The sequence below is a fragment of the Dermacentor albipictus genome, chromosome 3 (genome assembly GCF_038994185.2).
Source record: "Dermacentor albipictus isolate Rhodes 1998 colony chromosome 3, USDA_Dalb.pri_finalv2, whole genome shotgun sequence".
Lineage (NCBI taxonomy): Eukaryota > Metazoa > Arthropoda > Arachnida > Ixodida > Ixodidae > Dermacentor > Dermacentor albipictus.
The window spans coordinates 5,057,714-5,079,364 of record NC_091823.1 but is presented as its reverse complement, the minus strand read 5'-3'; the positions used below and the strand labels follow the sequence as shown (position 1 = coordinate 5,079,364).

The 21,651-nt window shown below is 43.5% G+C and overlaps 1 protein-coding gene across 5 annotated transcripts in view; it reads right to left on the bottom strand.

Annotated features, from left to right (window-relative positions):
* Positions 1–2,773: 2,773 nt before the first annotated feature.
* Positions 2,774–21,651, bottom strand: part of LOC135920177 (multidrug resistance-associated protein 1-like) — a 220,990-nt gene continuing 202,112 nt past the window's right edge. For all 5 annotated transcript variants that reach the window (XM_065454323.1, XM_065454319.1, XM_065454320.1 and 2 more), the window contains 3 exons: positions 19,572–19,738; positions 3,804–3,998; positions 2,774–3,716 (listed from right to left, as the gene is read on the bottom strand). In XM_065454323.1, coding sequence (XP_065310395.1) covers positions 3,605–3,716; positions 3,804–3,998; positions 19,572–19,738 — 474 coding nt within the window. In that variant the 3' untranslated portion in view covers positions 2,774–3,604. The remainder of the gene's footprint in view (positions 3,717–3,803; positions 3,999–19,571; positions 19,739–21,651) is intronic.

Here is a 21,651-nt window from a genome sequence, read left to right as displayed (position 1 = left end):
CGGGCCCAGGCGACGCGGCGAAGCCGCACTGCAGGAGACGGAAGCTATGCGGGAAAAACATCACAGGGGACGCGTGAGAGTCTCGCATCCCCACACAATACAAAGCGGACGCTTCTCTGCTATCATAGCAGCAGTGACCACGAAGTCGCCGCGACTGAAGATGCATTTAACGCTTGCTTCCTAAAGTTATTTTTGCAGCCGAATACAGCAGAGTGGTAGGCTGTCGACCTTGGGTCATCTGACATCACAGAAATCCCAGACAGAACACATTAGAAGTGCATTAATTTGCATTCAAGCCGCTACCTTTCCAACCTGTCGCTGGGAGAAAACGGAATCCGCGCATACCAGCGCGAGGAGAAGTGACGCGGCGCACTGGTTCGAGGCTGCGTATAGCGCAACACTCGCGCCATCTCTCGTACTGCGCTTCAATCACACCGACTGCCGCGGGCATCAGGCCACGCGACGAAGCCGGATTACAGGAGACGGGAGCTATGCGGGAAAACATATCAGGGGACGCGTGCGAGCCGCGCATCCCCACAACACATACACTTGCTCTTGGCCTAAACATTCCGTGGCCGTCATTTTCTAGCAACACCTTTTATGATAGTCACACATTTCACACTTTGTCACTGGTCAGAGCGACGCTTCGCAAGCGTTATCACAAGGATCAGCCGGCCATAATAACGGTATATTATAAGAGTGACATAGAATCGAGCGGAAGGCATCGCTACAAAATCGTGGCCTATATCTTGACCATTGTCATGATGTCGCTGCTGCACTGCGTTCTTGGCGGCGGCGACTAGATATAGCAGGCATTGCTAGTTTCAGTTTCACTGAGTGCCGGCGACATGCCGTCGAAGTCTCAAAACGAAAATATCGCTATTTCTGCTTGTCTCAGTGGCCATACACGGTCGTGCAGTCAGAGTCAGAATAATTGCACAAGCTGTGAGGTACCAGAAATTTTGGTTGTCCTTATACATACATTAAAGTCTATCGAGACAGTGGTGGTATGGCAAGGCTGTCCTAATAATTGGTTGTTGACTGTAGAAAAGAACGAGTACTTCGTGCATTATACCAGCCTCGCCAGTGATGCAACCTTTTCATTCAGACATTTCTTACATAGAGGCACAGAGGTGTCTGCAGTAACGGGCATTTGTTGTTCCCTTCCTTGACCCATTTATATTATGGGTGTGCACAATTGTACTGAAAATAAATGTGCAAGTTAACTCATGCCAGAGAAGGCATCTGGCCATTTGCCCACTTTTTCCATAACAAAGAAATAAAATGTCACAACACAACTTGCTGTAGCACATGTGGCATGCTTTTATTACTTTTATAGTTGTTTACCGACCTGACGTTGCTAGATAGTTGCTGGTCCAGCCAGTCTTTACGCAGCAGAGGCCTGAGGGCACAGTACCCAACTTGCCATGTTCACATTGTACTATTTTGTCAGCCAGCAGCATAAACAGTGCATGGCCACCATTCACCACACATCATTTCTGCTTCACACAAGACCACTCATGAAAGCAGGCATCAAGCAGATTGATGGCACCGACTGGTGTCTGCTTCACAAAATGCACCCTGCACGTCTGTAAACCTTTGAAAATAAAACAGTGATATCTCCGAACGTGATTTATTGGGTCTCATTTTCTTTGCCATCTTTCCTTCTCGAACCTAAAATTAATGACAGGCAAGTGACTTGGTTTCTGTTTTGTGTGGCGTAAAACCGCTGATGCAACGGACGACTGCAACACAATTTTTCATAGATAGGTTGAACACTGATAGGAACGAAGCAATATAGAAATAAAGCAACATATAGCAGTTGTGGTGAACACACACTCAAGGAATGCTATCTTCAAAATTAGAGTGCATCATCTAAGATGGCACCACAAATGTTTCACATTGTGAACAATTCTTTAAGCAGAATATTTTGCAACCACTGCAAAACATCTCCAGAGTTGTACTTGTTAAAAATAAAGAAATGTAACATTTAATGCGATGCACAAGCCACATCTCTAAGGAAATGTCATCAGAACACTGCAAAGATGCATTTTTTGAAACTGGCTTTAGCACACAAAATATGTTTTTGAACTTTTATACCTAGCTGCGTAGCATAGATACAACCTACGACTGCTAAGGGAATATTTCATTCAAAGTCCAGATGAAACCAAGCCTACCTTCAGTTTGATATCATGGCATATAAACAGCATACCTACCAACTCTCGTGAATTTTTCGTGAAGTTTACAAGTTTGCACCTGTTCTGCACTTATACGAATATTTTGTGAAGCTTTCTGAAAAGCAGATTCTGTTTGGGAAGAAGGTGTTTAAGAGCCTAAGGATGGGGTGGGGCATGGTCGCAAAAAAAAAATGCATGCAAGAAAGACATTGTGATGCTACCTGTATCGTCCTCTCGTGGCAGTACAAGGTGCGACATACCAGAGGGGCTCTTGGTTCAAGCAATTCAGATGCTTAAAACTGGCAAAATTGGCAACAGCAAAGTCATTGTTGTCTAAAAATAATGTGTTTGTTTTCAGCCCCTGCTGGGCCACATTTGCTGCTTTTAGTGTCGAAAAGCAAATTCTCATTCATAAAATGCATCTTTATCCCTCAAAAGGTGTGCGCTTGGGGCACGCACATAAAAAAAAAACATACTTGCAACCTCCTGGCTGCAAATACCCATGGGATTTTTACAAGTTTTGTTGTCTACGTGTTGGCAGACATGCAGCATGAACAAATGACTGCAGTGTAAGCTTGAGCTATATAGTGCTCATCTGATGATGTAAGCATCTTTTATTCAAAATTCAGCACACCAACACCTTGTGAAGATAAACAGCTCATCACAATGCCTACTTCTTTTTTATTATTCATGGGAGAACTTTTGTGCTGGTAGCCACTGATGTCTGCAACTGCTATGTTAATATTATAAATGTTATTATAAACAAACAGGAAAATGAGAACTCCTTGTACAAGCCCACATGCAAATGAGGAAATGACGTCCTGACCTACGAAATTCACAAGGTAAGCATAATCAAGTGCAGTTGAGAAAGAACTGCATGGATAAATACCAAAATAAGTTTTTGCCTGTTTCTCTTTCATGCACTAAGGCATGGTCTTCAACAAGTCTGGTAAAGACTGAATACTGCAAAATGCCAACATAGACTGTTCTCCTAAATGATTACAATGAAGCTAATGATCCTCTTAGAGGACAAACTTATTTCGTTTGACAATTGTGCGCTAAGGAAATTATACAATAACCTGAAGACTGTCATATAAACATTTATATAGCACTAAAATGGATGTGTAAAGATTTTTGTACAAGAATGAGAACACACATAAGTAGGAAAACCTAACTTTTCTTCCTGCTCTATAGCTGCATACAGGCAGTAAAAAGGTAAGGTATAATGTCAAGATTCAGTAAAGAAATTTGTTTCTTGCAAGATGCATATTCTACATGTGCTATACCATTCATGTTTCTAGCCTGTAGAAATGTGAATGGCTGAAGTGCTGTGAAACCTGTCGAGGCACATTTTAAGGCAGTCTGAAATTACTTCCATCCACGGGATTGACAACTTTGCAAGAATGCAATACAACAAGTAGGGCCTTTCATACAAGGCCGGCATCGTTTGCCATAGAACGAAACAGGCCATTCTCGTTTTGGATGAGTTCAGCTGGTGAGCCTTCTTCCACTATTTCACCAGCAGAGAGCACCACAATCCTGTTGCAGCAAAAAAGAAAAAGAGGTTACAAATTGTATGTGGCCACTTTGAACGTGGACGCAATCAAATGGTGAAAGCTGACTCACCTATCACAGTCCATTATGGTATGAAGCCTATGGGCAATGGTGATCACTGTTGTGCTCTTAAACTCTCGGTGAATGGTGTCCTTGATGAGGTGGTCGGTGGCCAGGTCTACAGACGAGGTTGCTTCATCCAGCACCAGCACCTTGCTCTTGCGCAGAAGGGCACGAGTGAGGCACACCAGCTGCCTCTGGCCAGCACTGCATGCAACAAGCACTCACTCTTCCTAATTTGCTAGACTTAGTGAGTTGAGGACATTGGCTTTATTCCTTTTGAAAATTAAACCAGATGCAAGGAAAAGTGCTCTAGCCTAAAGTCACATATGTTCAGTACCACATATTAATGGTTTAATCATCTTGCTGTCACCAATTCTCAAGAAAATGAACACTACTTTCTGTGACAGCAGTGTATCATACCTGACGACTAGTACTTGTGAAGCCCATTTCAAATCTCACACCATGAAGCTTGACACAATGTTATTGCAGGCGGACGCCATTTCTGAAAATAGTGGCGCTGCAGTTGGCATGGTGTGGCACGAGTGATCACATGGGCACAGCTGCCACGTGGGAAGCAGGGGGTTGGCTGAGAACAAAAGTTTCAGCAACACCAGAAAAGCATTAGCTGCGCTGAGGTTTGCAGCTCACCCATGATAAATAAAGAGACACCAAAAATAATCTGGATAAAATATTGCATCATTGCAAAAGGCTATCGCACGCCCTTGTGGGTGACAAAGTCTCTAGCTACATAGCTAAAATGTTTTGGAAAAGATCTGCATGTCTTTTCTCAATGTTTCTTTTTGGTCCAGTAAAATGTTCGTATGCTGCGACCTAAAGCTCATGACATGGTGCAAATATGTGCTTTACGTGTAGCTATATTGTGTTCATGACAAAAAAAAAAAAACACACACACACACACCAACAACCTGCATAGAAAGCAAGACAAGGGCGGCCAGAACACCACCTTGTTCTCTCTGCTCTAGACATGAAGCAATATAGCAAGCTTAAGAGGAAGCTTTAGCTCGAGCCCAATATGGGCCAGTTCGCCCATATCTCCATGTTGGGTCGTGGGTTCGAGCGCCTTAGCTTTTTGCCATGACACCAAAGGTCGTGTGTTCAAGTACCACCAAAGCTTGCGTGTTCAACTCCCACCAAATGTCGAGGGTTGTGAATTCCACTCTCCATCTTTACGATGTCAATTGGAAGTGCCTGTATCTCCAAGTGGGTTCAACTCCTACCGAAGGTTGTGGGTTAGAGTGCCCTAATTACTTAATGAACTGTGCCTTAGTTTGCTTCGCCCTATTTAACACCAAAGGTCAAGGGTTCGAGCTCCAATTTTGGCGCCATAACACTGAAAATCAGATTTTTCTACCCATAAGCCATTTAAGGATTTCGCCCTAATAAGAAAGATACCTCATGACTGTTGCAAGCTATATTTTGACATTTACATGTTTATATGTTAAGAAACATTTCAAACAAGGTCACCAGATACCTGCCAACAATGGTGGTTACTGTGGCATTAGTGTGTCTCAGCAGATGTACCATTGAGGACAAGTGCAATGCAAAAACAGCAGAGCATGTGGCCGAAGCATAACTAAAGGTACAGTGCATGTCGTAGGCCAGTAATTGTGCACGTGTGTAGGCATGTGGTTTTTGCGCAGAGTGCAGTGCTGCTCATGCTGCCACAATAAACATCACCCGTATATTGTCTGAAAGTTGTTTTCTCATCTCTCCGTGGCAGTGCCATTCCCACCTGGCAGCACTGTTATGGTGGCTAGCACCATCGCTGTATCTGTAGCATGATATAGCTGGTACCAAGTTTCCTAACATTTGTTGCCTTACTTTTGTTACCACCATCAAAGCTGCCAATATCTAATCATAATTTGAATAGCACCAAAAATATATTGCACTGGAGGAGAAACAACAGTGCTAGCTAACTTAACAGAAATCGCAGGTAGGAATGGCACTGCAATGGTGGGGTGAGAATACAAGCTTCAAACAAAATGCAGGTGATGTGATCGCACTAGAAGAACCAGCCCTGCATTCCACATCGAAACCACATGCACATGCATGTGTACAATGATGGATGGCCGACGCTGCACAGTATGTGTTCAGTTTTGCTTCGGCCACATGCTCTGCTGTTCGCATTTCATTTGTATTCGATAGCAGATCTGTTGTGGCATTTGCAGGTATGCAGCTCATTATAGAGTGAACAGGAAAGATTCATTAGATGTTCTATGAACTTCCTGTATCCCTAAAAGAACATCTATCCTTTTAACGTTACAGAAACGTGATCTGGATGGGGCTTAGATTATCCATAGTATGTATTTGCAACTTAGAAGGGTTTGGGTGCGAGCTAGCTGGTACAGGTCATTCATTTTAAACGGCGACAAAAACACACGGTCAAGTAAGAGCACAGGACTAGCACTGACTGCCAACAACATCTTTCTTAAAGCCCGCGCAAATATATACTATTCACAACAGGCTGAAAGAGAGAAAGGAAAAAAGGGGAATGTGAATCATCGTCAATCAACTCCTGCTGCGCATGTGTTTTACATCATGCTGCTAAAATTGCCGTGAAAGAAGACACCTGTATTCCCCTGTGCTCTTCAGCATTCATACCAGTCTTGTGTAGTACTATATCCAACAGGATGGTCTTCTTCATGCCTTCTCATTGCTTTGTTACCCGAAAAGCGCTTCCTTTGCCCTTTGCAGCTCTTGAGCTTGCTGCCGGTGTCAGCACGATGACCATTTACAATCATCTTTAATCGCCGCTATCACTGCTCTGCCGCAAATGCCTTGGTTACGTTGAGTCGCTCGATTCAACACGAATTGTCTCCATCCTCGACGAAGTGCCTTCTTCTGCCGTCCATGAACTGAGTGCCCTCTCTGTCCTCGACTCAACATCGACTGGTGTGTTCAGCCCATTCATCGTCAAAGATCTGACACATTCGCAGCGATCTCAACTTCTCACAATCCTTCAGCACTTCTGCCGTTCTTGCAACATTGCGCAAACATCTCTTGGCTGTGCATTGACAGTTCAGCATCACATTGACACTGGCTCTCACTCACCGCTGCGACAAAGACCATATCGCGTGTCCGCTACGAAACGTTGCGTCATTGCAGACCAGGTCGATGACATGCTCCATCGAGGCGTCATTCAACCTTCACAGAGCCCATGGGCCTCTCCCGTGGTACCCATCACAAAGAAAGATGGTTCCATCCGCTCATGTGTTGATTTTTGACGGGCGAACAAGACCGCGCTGAAGCACGTCTACCCATTACCATGCATCAATGATGCTCTGGACTGTTTGCAGGGAGCCAAGTTCTATTCTTCACTGGATTTGCGGTCAGGCTATTGGCGGGCTCCGATGGCAGAGGCCGATCGCCCCAAAACTGCCTTTATTACACCAGACGGATTGTTGAATTCACTATCATGCCTTTCGGACTTTGCAACACACCTGCTACGTTCGAAAGAATTATATATACTGTTCTGCGTGGCCTCAAATGGAAAATCTGTCTTTGCTACCTTGATGACGTTGTGGTGTTCGTCCCTGATTTTGCAACGCACCTTCTACGCCTCCAGCACATACTCACTTGCTTGACCAACGTCGGGTTACAAGTTGACCTGAAGAAGTGTCAATTTGCTGTTCGTCAGCTCACCATTTTAGGCCATGTCATGTCAAAGGAGGGCATTCGCCCAGATCCCGAGAAACTATGTGCTGCTACTGCGTTCCCACAACCTACCACTATGAAAGAGCTATGCAGTTTCATCGGCCTCTGCTTACTTTTGGCGATTCATTCGAAACTTTGCATCAATTATATTGCCTCTCACGCAGCTCCTTGGTGGCCTTAGAGATCTCTCATCATGGTCTCCAGAGTGTGACGACACCTTCACAATGCTACGCCATTTTCTCACGACGCTACCTATTCTTCGCCATTTTGAACCTCAAGTGCCAACCGAAATCCATACCGATGCAAGCGGTGTAGGCCTTGGTGTTATGTTGGCACAGCATCAACCTGGCCACACAGAATACGTCGTCGCATATGCGAGTCGCACGTTAACCAAGGCGGAGACCAATTACAGCGTAACAGAAAAGGAGTTTGGCCATTGTGTGGGCGCTTGGCAAGTTTCGTCCATATTTATACGGTCAATCTTTTAACGTAGTGACCAACCACCACACATTATGTTGGCTGTCGATGCTGAAAGACCCAATGCCCAGCTTTGCCCACTGGGCATTACGAATTCAAGAGTATGACATCCACGTGGTTTACTGTTCCGGGCGAAAGCACTCCGATGCTGACGTGCTATCTCGATCGCCGCTTCCCCCGAAGGCCAGTCACAACTTCTCCTGCTAATAGGTGATAATGTGAGACGTGTCGATGTTGTAGTGACCATTTATTAGTTGAAAAAAGAATTTTAGACGACATACACTATTTCTATCACTTATAGAAGGCAAGCCGCTCAGAGATAAAAGGTTAGTAATAGAACTACGCCCATATGTATTGTAGATGAATCAAACTGCTTTTTTCTGAAAGCTTTCTAGCTTTCCAATATCGCTTTTAGTGAACGGGTTCCATATAGCTAGAGCATATTCTAAAACGAGGCGGACGAGTGTTTTGTATGCCAATAGACGTACTGTACGTGTGGAGGATTTTAATACGCGTCTTAGAAAAAACAACTTGCGGCGACAGTTTGCTATTACTGTTCAAGGTACTTTGTCCAGGAAAGATCATTTGTTATGTACAAGCCAAGGTACTTATATTGCGCTAACTCTGACAAAAAAGCATTTTCTGTGCCATAGCGATATAGCAGTGGCTTCTTCTTTAAAGTTATCTGCATATATACTGTTTTCTTGAAATTAATGCACATTTGCCATTGTTTACACCACTCAACTACCTTATTAAAGTCTCTGTTTAACCTGAGTTGGTCTTTTTCAGTTATTTCATCGTACAGAACGGAGTTGTCAGCATAAATCCTGATTTTAACAGAGAGGTTAGTGACAATATCATTTATATATTATATAGCAAAAAGAAAAGGGGGTCAAGAACGGATCCCTGTGGGACGCCAGAATTGACAGCAGCTATATCAGAGGTAATTTTAGTTACAATAACAAACTGATGGCGATTTGTAAGGTAGGCTTTAATCCATGCTAATATTTTATCATTTTTAAGCACAGTTCCTAGCTTATGAAGCAATTCAACATGAGGCACCCTATCAAACACCTTGCTGAAATCCACGAATATTGCGTCTGTTTGTTTCCCTTTTTTTACAGTGCTAGCAAAGTCATGTATGATTTCAACTAGTTGAGTAGTCGTCGAAAGACCACTTCTAAAACCATGCTGCATGCTTGTAAAAACGTTATGTTCGTCTAGAAAACCAGTTATATGTTTATGAATTATATGTTCTAAGAGCTTACAAGATGCTGATGTTAATGAAATTGGTCTGTAATTTTTGAAGCGAGATTTATCACCCGATTTATGTAAAGGTTTTATTCTAGCAATTTTCCAGTCTTCCAGTAATGATCCTTCGTTGATTGACCTCGCAAATAGAATGTACAGGTATTTTGCACACCATTCAGCATAATGCTTTAGAAAACAGTTCGTAATATCATCTGACCCGGGAGATTTTTTAATGTCAAGCTTTAACAATAAACTTAGAATACCCTGTTCCGAAATAACAATGTCGGGAAGGGAAGGCAGTTCAGCAGAAAAGCATGGTAAACAGCCATCATCACTTGTGAATGCACTCTTAAAATGGTCATTAAAAGCAGAACACACAGCTTGCTCATCCCACACATTTTTACCATTTATAAAAAAGGCGTCGGGAGATGAAGAGGCCGGCGTCACAACCATCCAGAATTTCTCAGGAGATGATCTGATAAAGTCTGGTAGTAATGTGCTGTGATAATACTCTTTATCTTTGACAATCTTTTCGTGAAGTTTTTCGGACAAGTTATCAATACCGGGTTGCAGTTCTTCGCCGTCCTTTATTTTAGCGCGTTTCTTTTTTAAGCACTTAAGTTTCATCTCATCTGTTACGTCTCCCGCATAATCCATGGATTTCAGCGCTCGGACTTCTTCACTATTTTAGAAACAAAGTGTTCCACACAATAAAAAATGAGGCCTTTGAAAAAAGCCAGAGGTCATTTACACTACAATCAAGGCCTTGAAAGTGATCGTAGTTAAAAGCTAGCACATCTATTATACAGTCATCCTGTGCTCTTGAAAAATTTGGAAAATATGGAACCTTATTGGTTCGATTGATTAAAGCACTTTTCAATGTCAGGACAACTGCTTTGTGATCAGAAATGCCGGATGTTACTGTACATGAGATGCAGTCTTTTATGGTGCCACTTACAAAAAAAAAATCAAGAATGGACCTTGAATCATTTTGAATTCTTGTGAAATCCTTCACAACTTGTAGTAGATCAAAGGTAAAAGCTATATCAGTTATAACACTTTCCACACTCTGAACTGAATACGAAGAAAAAGTTTCCCAATTTATATTTGGCAGGTTGAAATCTCCGGTTAGTATTAATTTATCTTCTCGCATTACTATGAATGCACATAAGTTGACAAGTGCCCCAAGTTGTCAACAGTGGAGTTAGGAGGTCTGTACAAAGCTGCAAGGATATATCTAACATTATTCATGTATAATTTACAAAATATGCTTTCTACATCCGGAACATCAGGCCCTGTCTGCAGTATAACGGAAGATTTATACAGTACAGCAATACCTCCCCCTCTTCGATCCCGGTCCCTACGTAACACTTTATAATTCTTTGGTACAAATTCACTGTCAAATATATCATTACTTAACCACGTTTCGGTTAGTACGGTCACGTCAGGTTCTAGTGAAAAAAGCATGCTCTCAAGCTGGACAGTTTTATTCACGACACTGCGGCAATTCATGTCAAGAATTGTGAAGGGCCTACTGCTTATCTTGTCAATTCATTTCTCTTTAGTAAGTTTAAACTGCTTATCTTTAGCTTCATCCCAGCCAACCATTACACCGTCCACATTAACTTATCAAAGAACAGCTTCACCTTAACATTATTTTCTTTTTCCTGTTTTGCACTTAGCCATAATTTTTTTCTTATTTGACGCACTCTGAATGAAAAGTCTTCTGTTAAGGAAAGGTTTGTTCCTTTTAACTTTGAACAAGATCTAAGAATGGTTAGTTTTCACGATAAACCAAGAATTTATTTATCACTGGGCGGCCTTTTCCGCTCTTTTTGCCTGGTCTGTGACACCTTTCCATGCCACTAACACTGAGTCCCAGCTTATCCTTGAAAAGATGGTCTTGTAGTATTTTTGTTAGGCTATCCATTGTTTCATTGTCATGTTCCTGTATCCCATAAATGATCAGGTTGTTCCGTCTACCTCTGTTTTCTTGGTCATCTAACTTATTCTGTAAATATGACACCTGTGTTTGCAAAGTAGCTGCAGATGACTTCACATTTTTAAATTCTTGTTCTAAAGATTGCAGAACAGACGAGTTAGCCTCTAAACCACTTAGTCTTTCCTTCATATCTGTTATATCTAATTCCATGCTATTTTGATTCAATAATAGGCTATTCATGGTGGTCATCATGTTATTCTGCCAATCAAGTAGCTTCATCAAGAGTTCCTTCTCAGTTGGACCTGGGTTTGCCTCAATATCGCCACATGATAAAAGATTCAACACAAACTGAAGCATATCAGACAACAGCAGTGGGCGTGGCAGCAGCATCAGGAAATGGTTGTCACTACGATAGCACTTCGTAGGTAAGTAAGCACTAACTTGCACCGAGGAGCAGAACAGATTTTGAAGCATCGTTTCCGAAGCGGTGCTGCCAAGCCCACAGGAGGTAACTTGCAGTGCGACCCGTTCTAAAGGCGCTGGAAATCCCACATGATGAGACGTCACAGAAGAAGGCGCAAGTGCAGATGTAAGGACAAAAGGCGCGATGTTCTCGCTGATCTCGCACATGTCACCATCCACTGATACCCCGATGATCATCATCATCATCAGCCTGGTTACGCCCACTGCAGGGCAAAGGCCTCTCCCATACTTCTCCAACAACCCCGGTCATGTACTAATTGTGGCCATGCCGTCCCTGCAAACTTCTTAATCTCATCCGCCCACCTAAATCTCTGCCGCCCCCTGCAACGCTTCACTTCCCTTGGGATCCAGTCCGTAACCCTTAATGACCATCGGTTATCTTCCCTCCTCATTACATGTCCTGCTCATGCCCATTTCTTTGTCTTGATTTCAACTAAGATGTCATTAACTCGTGTTTGTTCCCTCACCCAATCTGCTCTTTTCTTATCCCTTAACGTTACACCTATCATTCTTCTTTCCATAGCTCGTTGCGTCATCCTCAATTTGAGTAGAACCCTTTTCGTAAGCCTCCAGGTTTCTGCCCCGTAGGTGAGTACTGGTAAGACACAGCTATTATATACTTTTTCCTTGAGGGCTAATGGCAACCTGCTGTTCATGATCTGAGAATGCCTGCCAAACGCACCCCAGCCCAATCTTATTCTTCTGATTGTTTCCGTCTCATGATCCGGATCCGCCGTCACTACCTGCCCTAAGTAGATGTATTCCCTTACGACTTCCAGTGCCTCGCTGCCTATTGTAAATTGCTGTTCTCTTCCGAGGCTGTTAAACATTACTTTAGTTTTCTGCAGATTAATTTTTAGACCAACTCTTCTGCTTTGCCTCTCCAGGTCAGTGAGCATGCATTGCAATTGGTCCCCTGAGTTACTAAGCAAGGCAATATCGTCAGCGAATCGCAAGTTACTAAGGTATTCCCCATTAACTTTTATCCCCAATTCTTCCCAATCCAGGTCTCTGAATACCTCCTGTAAACATGCTGTGAAGAGCATTGGAGAAATCGTATCTCCCTGCCTGACGCCTTTCTTTATCGGGATTTTGTTGCTTGCTTTATGGAGGACCACGGTGGCTGTGGAGCCGCTATAGATATCTTTCGGTATTTTTACATACGGCTCGTCTACACCCTGATTCCGTAATGCCTCCATGACTGCTGAGGTTTCGACAGAATCAAACGCTTTCTCATAATCAATGAAAGCTATTTATAAGGGTTGGTTATATTCCGCACATTTCTCTATCACCTGATTGATAGTGTTGTAGCGTTCCTAACTAGAACGGCAACAGAAATAACATCATCTAAGTGAGACGGGTGTCGTCCGCCATTTTATTCCAACTTCTTCCTCCTCACTTCTCCCCTAGCACCTTCCTTCGTCTTCTTTCATGCGTCCAGCGCGGACCGCTTCACTCTTCCGGATTTCTTTTAATTACACCTCCTGGGGTAATACTTGAATACGTTTCCAATAGCGGCGCACTCCGTTTGGCCCGAGGCTCCGGCGTACCAGACATTCTTCAATATTCCATGCTGGCATGCAGTCTTAATAACTTGAAATGGTCCGCAATATTTTGAATTTGAGGGCACAGCTCCTTTCCTTACAAGGACATAGTCTCCAGGCTGTATGTCCGGTATCTGGCTACTGTGCCTTTTATCAAAGTTTCGCTTCATGCGGCGCTTGTAGATCTCCTGTTCTTTGACAGTTTTCCTTACTTCCGCAAGTTCGAGGTTCTCTAGGAGACCTAGCTCACGATCTGCAGGAAGTATGGGCGCTGTACCTGAAGTTACAAAATGAGGGCTGCAGCCTAAACTCGTGGTGTATGATCTGTTGTGATGCTTCACAGCGGCCTCGAGACAGCACTTCCAGCCACCGGCAAAGTCTGGATACATCTTCAGATACTGTTTGATGTCTCGTATGGCACGTTCCGCTAGGCCGTTTGCTGCCGGGTGGTATGGAGAAGAATACTTTATCATGATGCCGTGCTCCTGGGCCCACTTTGATAATTTGGCACTCCGAAAAGCCGGCCCGTTGTCGCAGACGAGCGTCTTTGTGTGTTTAAAACACTCAGCTTTGAGGAGGTCTATTACGCTGTTTGCGTCTTCTTTGCCAGCTTTAGCCGCAATCGTCCGTGTGCACTCATCTATGGAGAGCAAGAAAGCTTGCGTTCGCTTGACTCCTTCCCCCTTCTTTTTGAGCTCCGCGAAGTCCAAATGAATTACTTCGAACGGGATGCTTGAATATTCAGGGTTTGTCATAACGTCTGTCGATTGCTTGAATTTAACTTTGTTCACCTGGCAGAGGTGGCATGTGCGGATGTAATGGCTGATGTCGTTTTTCATGCCCGGCCATGTGAATCTCATGAGCAATTTCTTATAAGTGCGCCAGAAGCCATCATGTCCACCCGATTCAGGGGTGTCGTGGTATAGATGAAGAATCCTTGGAATCATAGTTGGTGGTACGTGATACCTTCCATTGATAAACTGGAGCTCTTCTGTACCTTCCCATAGCTTAATATGATTGATTGTATCTGGATTATTGCTTGATTCCTGTACAAGTAATCTTGATAGTGCGTCAGCGTCAGTGAGGAGTGGGCCAGGACGGTGCGAAATTACGAAATCAAATTGTTGCAGATAGTTCACCCATCTAGCAATGCGGCCTCTTGGCTGGGCCATGCTCAGAAGTTGAGTCAATGCTTGATGGTCCGTGAAAAGTATGAATTTGGCACCTTCCAGGTAAGTACGAAAGTACTGCACAGCTTTTAAGACGGCCAGAGCTTCCTTTTCTGTGGTGCAGTAATTGATTTCGGCGGGTTTCAGGGTATAGCTGTAGTACCCCACGACGTAGTGTTTGGTTTGATCAGCTTGTTTGGATGGCTTCTGGTATAGAACTGCACCGGTAGCATAATGTGATACGTCCGTGTTCAGCACGAAAGGCAAGGAAAAATCCGGTATTCGCAAGATGGGGTCCGACGATATTAGTTTTACAAGCTCACGATAGACAGCTTCGCACTTCTCGTCCCAATGAAAAGGCACGTCTTTCTGAGTTAAACGTGTGAGGCACCTTGTTCTCAGTGCGTAGTCTTTGATAAACACCCGGAAGTGTCCTGCAAGGCCAAGAAAAACGCGCAGGGAGTGCACATCATAAGGCTTTACCAGCTTGGAGATTCTCTCTACCGATTCTTGCTTGGTGCTTTTAGTCTGTCCATCAAACACCCTGCCAAGAAATACTACGGTATCTTGAAAGAATGCACTTTTCTTGAAGTTGACTTTGAGTTGGGCAAGACTGAGGGCATGAAGAACTTTTGAAAGGTGACTACGGTGTTCGTCCTTTGTCTTTGAGTAGATGATGATGTCGTCGATGTACACATTGCAAAATGTGCCCAGGTAAGGTTTCAGAATGTCCGTCATAATCTTCTGAAACCACGCAGGGGAGTTTTTCCAACCAAATGGTAGGCGGTTGTACTCAAACAAGTCAAATGGGGTTATGAACGCGGTGTACTTCTTCGTTTCTTCACTTAGTGGAATCTGCCAAAAGCCCTTGCAGAGATCTATTCGTGAAAACCAATGGCAACCACCGGTTTCGTCAATGATGTCGTCGATTCTCGGCATTGGATAAGGTATCAATTCAGTTTGACGATTGAGAGCCCGGTAGTCTGTGCAGAGGCGGAATGTCCCGTCTTCTTTAGGTGCAATAGTGATAGGAGAAGCAAATGGGGATACAGAAGGCCGGATGATACCTGCGTCTAACATTTCTTGCAACTCCTTTTTCAGCCACACCTTTTTATCTCTGGACATATTATAGGGGGTTCTACGAACCACTGTTTTATCTGCGAGCTCGAAAGGAACGACATGGGATTTCATTGCTGGAGGGTAGCTTCCTATGCATATAAGCTCTGGGTACTTAGTCTTGATGTCTTCGTGGTGAAAAATTAGCCTTGATACACTAGGTTCTTCACCAGGGTCTTCTGTTCTTATCGTGTCTTCGGCCATTACCTTGTCATCCCAATAGAGGTTCATCTTAAGTTTTTTCATGTCTGGACGGGACAAAAGAAAATCGTAGGTGACATTGGGAATGGCCAATACGTCACTGGTAATAGCATTTCCTTGAAATTCAATAGCCAGGGTTACCCATTCGCTATGCATGGTCACTGACCCATCGTAGGCTTGGACACGCAATGTTCTACCAGCGTGCAGACGACTGGCATCCACTCGAGTCTTGTTGATAATAGATACCGAAGCTCCACTGTCAACGAGAGCCTTCACTTCAATGCCATCTACCTTAATGGGGGCGTACAATAAGCTTGACGACACCAAATATACTGTCTCACTGAAGCTCTTTTTCTGGGGCTTGTGATGCACGGTAGACAGATTATGTGGAAGTAGGTTGCCGTGAACTGCGGTAATTGGTTCTTCACCATCCTCACAGTCATGATTTACGCTTCCCAGAGATTTTTTTATGAAGCTGTGTTCACATTCAGTTGACGGCAACGACTCTAGATTGGAATCAAGTTGCTCTGTTCTACCATCTGGCTGTCTTCTCGATGTAATTCTTGGCACTGAGGTCTGTAGAAAGTTCAGAAGGTCATCAAACGTTCTTGGACCTTTGAGCTGGACATGACAACGGATCTCGATACACAACCCTTGCGTTATCAAAGCTACAACAGCAGAAGACGACAGCTTCGGTTCTGCAGAATACAACAGGCGACGCTTCTCAAGACAGTACTCAAGCAGAGAGCCACCTGTATAACTGAACCGCAGTGCCGCATCCCATCTTTCTACTGCGTTGCCTTCGAAAGCCCCTAAAAAGTTGCTTTTCCACAGTTCCCAACATGTTGTTCCATAATCCATGAGTTGCACGTCATACCATTTTCTGGCTATACCGCCCAAATAGCGGCGCATATGCAAAATCTTTGTGTCGTCGGAGTGCCACAGATTCTTGTCACAGGCGTACTCGAAAAAACACAGCCAGTAGTGTGCATTTTGCGATTTTCCTTCAAAAACATCTGGTTCAACAATACTTCGTGCTGACTGCTCTCGACTAAGCGCTTGGACGAAAGTTCTCATTATTTCGATCTGTTGTATAATGTTCCTTTGCAGTTCCATAACACTCAAGTCTAGGCTCACCTTCCCGGCAGGCGTTTCCTCTTTGAGGGTGCCACGTCGTATGGGTTCCAGAATGAGTTCGCTCAGTGTCTGCAGTTGTAGATTCACTGTCACCGATCCTGTTTGCACGAGGGCTTGGCGGCTGATTGCAGCTTGTTGCAGTACCACGTTGATCAGCGCGGTAGAACTAACTTCAAGAGGAAGGTCCGTCGCTGGCTCACCGTGCACTTGGTATCGGGTGAACACAACAGACTCTGATGACGCCTGGTCGACGAAAAACGTCACCCGCATCGCTGGTCTTCGAAAACTGTCGGCTGCGCCAAAATGTAGCGTTCCTAACTAGAACGGCAACAGAAATGACATCATCTAAGTGAGACGGGTGTCGTCCGCCATTTTATTCCAACTTCTTCCTCCTCACTTCTCCCCTAGCACCTTCCTTCGTCTTCTTTCATGCGTCCAGCGCGGACCGCTTCAAGTGTGAATATGATCTATTGTTGAGTAGCCTTTACGGAATCCTGCCTGGTCCTTTGGTTGACAGAAGTCTAAGGTGTTCCTGATTCTATTTGCGATTACCTTAGTAAATAGTTTGTAGGCAACAGACAGTAAGCTGATCGGTCTATAATTTTTCAAGTCTTTGGCGTCCCCTTTCTTATGGATTAGGATTATGTTAGCGTTCTTCCAAGATTCCGGTACGCTCGATGTCATGAGGCATTGCGTATACAGGGTGGCCAGTTTCTCTAGAACAATCTGTCCACCATCCTTCAACAAATCTGCTGTTACCTGATCCTCCCCAGCTGCCTTCCCCCTTTGCATATCTCCCAAGGCTTTCTTTACTTCTTCCGGCGTTACCTTTGGGATTTCGAATTCCTCTACACTATTTTCTCTTCCATTATCGTCGTGGGTGCCACTGGTACTGTATAAATCTCTATAGAACTCCTCAGCCACTTGAACTATCTCATCCATATTAGTAATGATATTGCTGGCTTTGTCTCTTAGCGCATACATCTGATTCTTGCCAATTCCTAGTTTATTCTTCACTGTTTTTAGGCTTGCTCCGTTCCTGAGAGCATGTTCAATTCTACCCATATTATACTTCCTTATGTCAGCTGTCTTGCGCTTGTTGATTAACTTCGAAAGTTCTGGCAGTTCTGTTCTAGCTGTAGGGTTAGAGGCTTTCATACGTTGGCGTTTCTTGATCAGATCTTTCGTCTCCTGCGATAGTTTGCTGGTATCCTGCCTAATGGAGTTACCACCGACTTCCATTGCACACTCCTTAATGATGCCCACAATGTCACCCCGATGATGCTGTCACCAAGATTGTGGCAATGAAGTCCATCAGATGCACAAGCATGGTGCAGTGACCATACTGTGATCAGGGCAGCGGTAACTTAGATCTGTTGAAGTTTCACTTTCAACCACGATTCTGTGTGATGGATCGCAGTAGGCGTACATATCGTTCTGGCGGTGATTGACTCCAGGGGCCAAGCAACACGCATACAGAGAAATCCTGGTGAACAGCATAATGAATTGACTCTTTCCATACCATGCCCATTGGGCATTGTTAGCCCGATAATGATGGTTTGAAATGCCGGTTTTGACACTTTCCGCACCGCTGCACGAAAAGTCTCGATGCGCGCGTCCCCGGTTGTGGTGTATCGAGGCACCCTAGCATCCAAGACTGGTAGCAGTGGCGGCCACTCGGAATGTTCATCTTAACCGGAGAGCTAGACTGCGGTGGTTTGTCTTGAGCGGATTTTTTTTTTTGCACTGAGTCTATGGAAAACCAAAGAAACGTTCCCATGTTGTTCTTTATGAGAGAGAATTCAGCTTAACCGAGTTCGTCTTAATGAGAATTCACTGTAGTGCCTATTAGACGGCTATACATTTTGTATATCTAATCATTTTTTGTTACATATTTGTCTTAATAGACAAAAGCATATCTTTACAGACTTTGTTCAATTTTATCCTACAATCTTGATTCTGGCAGTTGACATCTTTTTGATTACATATAAGTACCTTAATAATAAAAATAATAAAATTAATATTAATAAAATCTTTATGCATGAAAAGTGCACTCATTCTGCTTTTTGTTTATGTATTACATAAAATATTGTGTGCAGTAGTTCCTTCAGAAAAAATATCAGGAGTAACCAACAAAAAGAAACACCTATTTTCCCCATGGTAGGGAAAGAGTTAAGCACCTTCCTCCAAGCTAGGCTGTCTCGTTTTCTTGTGGACGATGCAAGCTGTGCCTCAAGTGGTAATTTAAATTTTCCCAGCAGTTAGGATATAGACAACAGAAAGTAATAAGAATGCTGACAAAATTTAGGGCAGGTTGTACCTAGCAGTAAATGTTGGCCAGAAATTTAGGCTGACACACAAATTATTCCTTTCTACATGAGCTGTGAATTCAAGTTGTATGTAGCATATAATGGTACAAAGTTAACGCAACAAAGTTTGTTTTGCACTGTACTCAACACTCAACATGTAAATAGATGCATTAGGCTACCATTTCAAATATTTTTTATGACACCTTCGATTCTTTTTTTTTTTGGGGGGGGGGGGGTGAATAAAACACATTATTTAAATGAGTGATTAATAGATTGAGTCATCAATTTAGGAGAAGGCTGATGCTAGGAGCAACAAAAGGTTTTGCTAGTATTAGTACACACCTGTAGTTCTATGTATTTGAGGTTTAGTTTGACAGAGGCATGAGGCATTTTACAGTCACCGTATTCATGAAGCTGTAGTTGTTTGACAGAGGTTCATTGTGTTCAAATTTGCTCCAGCCACGTGTGCATACCTAAGGTTTTCGCCACCCTCCACCACTTCATAGTCCAGGCCAGCGTCTTGGGTGGCCAGAAAGTCCTTCAAGTGTGCCTGTTCCAATGCCTGCCACAGAGCGTCATCCGTGTACTCTCCGCAGGGGTCCAGGTTCCACCGCAAGGTGCCCGCAAACAACACCGGGTCCTGCACGACACCACAGTCAAACGAAGGGGCTCCACATTAACTTTGACCACCGGAGGGTTCTTCAGCATACATCTAAGTCTAAGTACACAAGCATTTTTGCATTTCACCTCCACCAATGTGCAGCCAGACTAGTCTCAGTGTACGATGATCAATATTTTTATTAGAACAACATCAAGTGAAGGTGCTGTGCTTATTTCTACTTTCCTGTTGCTCAAGTTCCGCAACAAAGTGAAATTTCATGGTCTGCACTTTTCAATAAGACATTTGGCAGCACTGTTGGCCTGGTTTTATTTGCTGGCAGGCAGTGAAATTAGTTCACAATATTCAGCAGCTCTCTTCTATGATGGCAAGATACATGTAAAATATTGGTTGTTCTTTCTTTTTCTCCTGACAAATCAGGTGAACAATGAAGAGACAGCAGTGCATTGTACTAAACAGCGCAGACCAAAAAATGAACAAAAACTTCAAATTTATTATGGAAGAAAAATGAAGGTCCCTGTACTTGCATTAGTAGCCAGAGTTCTGCATCTGGAGTTGCCCGTACGAATGCCCAGATGCAGATGTGCATAGCGAGAAACCAGTTAGCAGGAGTCCCAACTCAAAATTAGTTTGCCAAGTCGAACACTATCCCTCTGCTTTCTCTACTTTTCCCAGAACTCCTCTAGTCCTGTGTGGAGTTTAAGGGGTGAACAAGACATTACATTTTTTGCCGCAAATAGCTGTCCTGTCCTAGTACCCTCGAAAATTCCATGTCGTCTGCTTTCGCATTGTGACAGATAAGTGGTACATCCTCCTCACAATAAGAATCCTCCCCACTGCAGCAAGTGATGCCAATTAGTGCTTCAATAGGCCACCACTACCAGCCACATTCCCTCATTTCCACAAGATGGTACCAGTAATAGTAGCACTACCACTAAAGCACATCAATTATACAGCTTTCTATTCAGTGCTTTGTACAATGAGTGAGTTAACGTTTAGCCTATCTGGTAAAGGCCACTGAGGTAGCTGGCCAATGAAATTCTTTAGGTGCTTAAGGCACTAAGTCCTTCAAGCTCAAAGTCCACTGTTGTTCACAGTCCCCTCTTCAGTATAGCATTGATTATTGCCAGTCCTCTCTCAAAGTCAGTTATTCACCGTCTCAGATATCAGCTAACAAAATGTCGATTGGATTGCTTATTTGTTTTCTTTCTTCCTTTCCTGCCACTCCAGAAACTGTAAACAATATACTATGTGTCCCTTTCTGGTACCCACATTCAGCCTATTGCTCAAAGTGGCTGACTGTGCTGCATCGAAAACTATTCATGGACATTCAATTGGCATAAAGATTATATGCCATTTTATCATCTGCTCTCTTGTCAGTGCCTTTCATGTTGTTCACAGAACCGAACTCAGCATATTAGCACAATAAATTATTATTTAGGCAACCTAATTGTTTTGGGATGAAAAACAGCACATATACAGGAGATGGGAACCAAGGCAAAGATAACAGCACAGTGCTGAACTTACAGCAACCTTATTGGGAGAGAGCACCAAATATAGATAAGCATGTTTACATCAGAATATGTATAGCGCATGTCAAGAACCTAACAATTTGCTATCAGTGCCTGAAGCTTGACCAAAAGAACTTTTAATTCTCAATGAGATAGCAGAGCACAGGTTGAGCTCATACATTGCCCACCTAGTTTCTCAATCATTTCTGCTTCAATTAAGTTGTGCACTTCTTTGATTTTGTTTCTGCTTCTTGCTACTGCCTCATAAAAAAGTGGCTGACATGCACACTTGCTGCAGTGCTGTGCAAGAAAGCCAGCCTTACCCTTTTCTTACATTGCCATTATGTTCTCTGAATCATACATGTGAAACGCATAAATGCTTTTATGAGACAAATAGAGGACTGACTTAACCAAAATTTATTG